Below are 2,235 nucleotides of genomic sequence, written 5' to 3'. Positions count from 1 at the left end.
CCACAGCCCCTGGTCACCTACGGGCAGGGCATCCCCTATGACAACATCGACACAGCTGTCTGGTGGGAACCCACAGGGCACACCTTCTTCTTCCGTGGGGACAGGTGAGTGGCTCTGGGGGCCTCCTCCCTGCTCTGCCACCTCCTGGACCCAGGCAGGGGTAGGCATGGCTGGCAGCAGAGACCCCCGCGCTCGTCACCTGTTCACCGCCTTCCCCCTCCAGATACTGGCGCTTTAATGAAGACACCCGCGCGGTGGACCCTGGGTACCCGAAGCCCATCTCCGTCTGGGTGGGCATCCCTCCATCGCCCAAAGGGGCCTTCCTCAGCCCAGATGCCTGTAAGTAGAGAAGGAGAAGAGGGCTGGGTGGCAGTGGGGACCAGAGGGGATGGGGGCCTGGCCACACAGGATGGAGGCCAGGAGGGTGCCTGGGAGTCAGCGCTGAAGCCCTTTCTGAAGGGTTTCACCAGTCCCAGAGCAAAACCTGGGGGTGCCTAGGTTTTGGGATGCCCTGTGCCTGCCCATTTACCCTTCACCTTCATCTTTTCCCCCACACAGCCTCCACCTACTTCTACAAAGGCACAAAGTACTGGAAATTCGACAACGAGCGGCTGAAGACGGAGCCAGGTTATCCCAAATCCATCCTGCGGGACTTCATGGGCTGTCACACGGAGCTGGTCCCGGACCCCAATCCCCGCTGGCCCGATGCGGACCGACCCCCATTCAACCCTGACGGGGACGGGAGAACCGAAGGCAAGGAGGAGGAAGATGAGGAGGAGGAGGAGGAAGATGAGGAGGATTACGGTGAGGACAGCCATCAGCCGGGAGGAGACGTGGATGTGGTGGTGCAGATCGATGAGTACACGCGCACCATGAGCGTCGTCATGGTGCTGGTGCTGCTGGTGCTGCTGCTCTGCATCCTCGGCCTCATCTACGTCATCGTCCAGATGCAGAGGAAGGGTGCGCCCCGAATGCTCTTGTACTGCAAGCGCTCCTTGCAGGAGTGGGTCTGACCCCCCCAAGCCGCCCCCCACCACCATGGTGCTAATGATGGACCTGAATTTCCCTTCCCTTGCCCCTCCCCACAGCCTCAGCCCCTTTTGCCCCATTGCTTGATGGCTCCAGCCTCAGAAAAGGGGGGGATGCCCATCCTCCCCAGCCCCCCCAGAACAGCTGGGCTGGGACCAGGGGATGGTCATGGGGGGGCTGGAGGGCATCCACGTCCTTCCTGCTCCCCAGCATCTGCCCCCTGCCCTGGCCATGACCCTCAGGTTGCCACCCATCATGTTGTAGCCACCTCTGCCACGGGGTCCCAGCAGGGTCCCCTCCTCCTGCGTGCACCCGCGGGGCTGTGCCTGTGCGGTGTGGGGGGGTGAGCGGGGCGAGGGCCGCTCACAAGTGCTGCGAGCTGGCAGGTCTCAGCTGCCGGCACCTGCGATGGCAGGGATGCGCGAGGGGAAGGGAGGGCCATGTTTCCTGTTGAACCGTGGGGATTCAGGGATGTGGTGCCTAAAAGATAGCGCGAGGGGGGGAAACAGCCACCTTTGCAACCCCCTCCATGGGCTCAGCTCAGTCTGGACCCAGCCGTGGGGCACGTGGCCCCATGGGCACGGCTGCGCTGTACATGTATTAAACGGGTTGGGTGCGTGGAGAGCTGTGGTGCCGTCCTTTGCTGCGGGACAGGGGCAGCAGTGTGAGATTGGGCCAGTTTTGTGGTAAGAGGGCTCACCCAGGGGTGACCCCCTGCCTGACACCCACAGGCGCTGGGTGTCGTGCTGGAGGATGTAGGGACGGGGTCAGCATGGCTGGGGATGTCCTGGCAGTGGACAGAGCCGCCTTTCACCAGCTCCCACGGCAGCAGCGATGGCCTGGCTGGGAACACAGTGAGCCTTGTTCTGCCCCGGCCAACACGGCGCTCCCAGCTCCCTTCCCTGGGGCTGGCAGCTGCCGCGGTCCTTCCCAGAGCCGGTTCACCGGGTGCTTTGGCTTCCTGTCCCCATGGACCCCGGCGTGTTTCCTAGGGACAGGGGGTGGCCATATCCTGTCTCACTGCTGTAGAGACCTGGGAAATAATCGTGGGAGTGGGAAAGATGAGGCCTGGGATGGATTGGAAATTGGCTTTATCCAGGGAAAAATGTTGCTCAGCCTTTAATGGGAAGGAAAACCAAAGCACAGTGGGTGGCCGTGATGGTGACAGTGGCTTCTCTGCCCGTGCTGGTGATGCTCTCCGGGGTG

The 2,235-nt window shown here is 62.7% G+C and overlaps 1 protein-coding gene across 1 annotated transcript in view; it reads left to right on the top strand.

Annotated features, from left to right (window-relative positions):
* The window catches only part of MMP15 (matrix metallopeptidase 15 (membrane-inserted)), a 3,125-nt gene extending 2,112 nt beyond the window's left edge, over positions 1-1,013 (top strand). The window contains exons 7-9 of the mRNA XM_010183848.1: positions 1-104; positions 224-339; positions 559-1,013. The exon at positions 1-104 is cut by the window's left edge and continues 31 nt beyond it. Coding sequence (XP_010182150.1) covers positions 1-104; positions 224-339; positions 559-1,013 — 675 coding nt within the window. The remainder of the gene's footprint in view (positions 105-223; positions 340-558) is intronic.
* Positions 1,014-2,235: the final 1,222 nt, after the last annotated feature.

The sequence above is a fragment of the Mesitornis unicolor genome, unplaced genomic scaffold, assembly GCF_000695765.1.
Source record: "Mesitornis unicolor isolate BGI_N332 unplaced genomic scaffold, ASM69576v1 scaffold30394, whole genome shotgun sequence".
NCBI classification, from domain to species: Eukaryota; Metazoa; Chordata; class Aves; order Mesitornithiformes; family Mesitornithidae; genus Mesitornis; species Mesitornis unicolor.
Note: the sequence above shows the minus strand (reverse complement) of the source record. Positions and strands in the feature narration are given on the sequence as shown.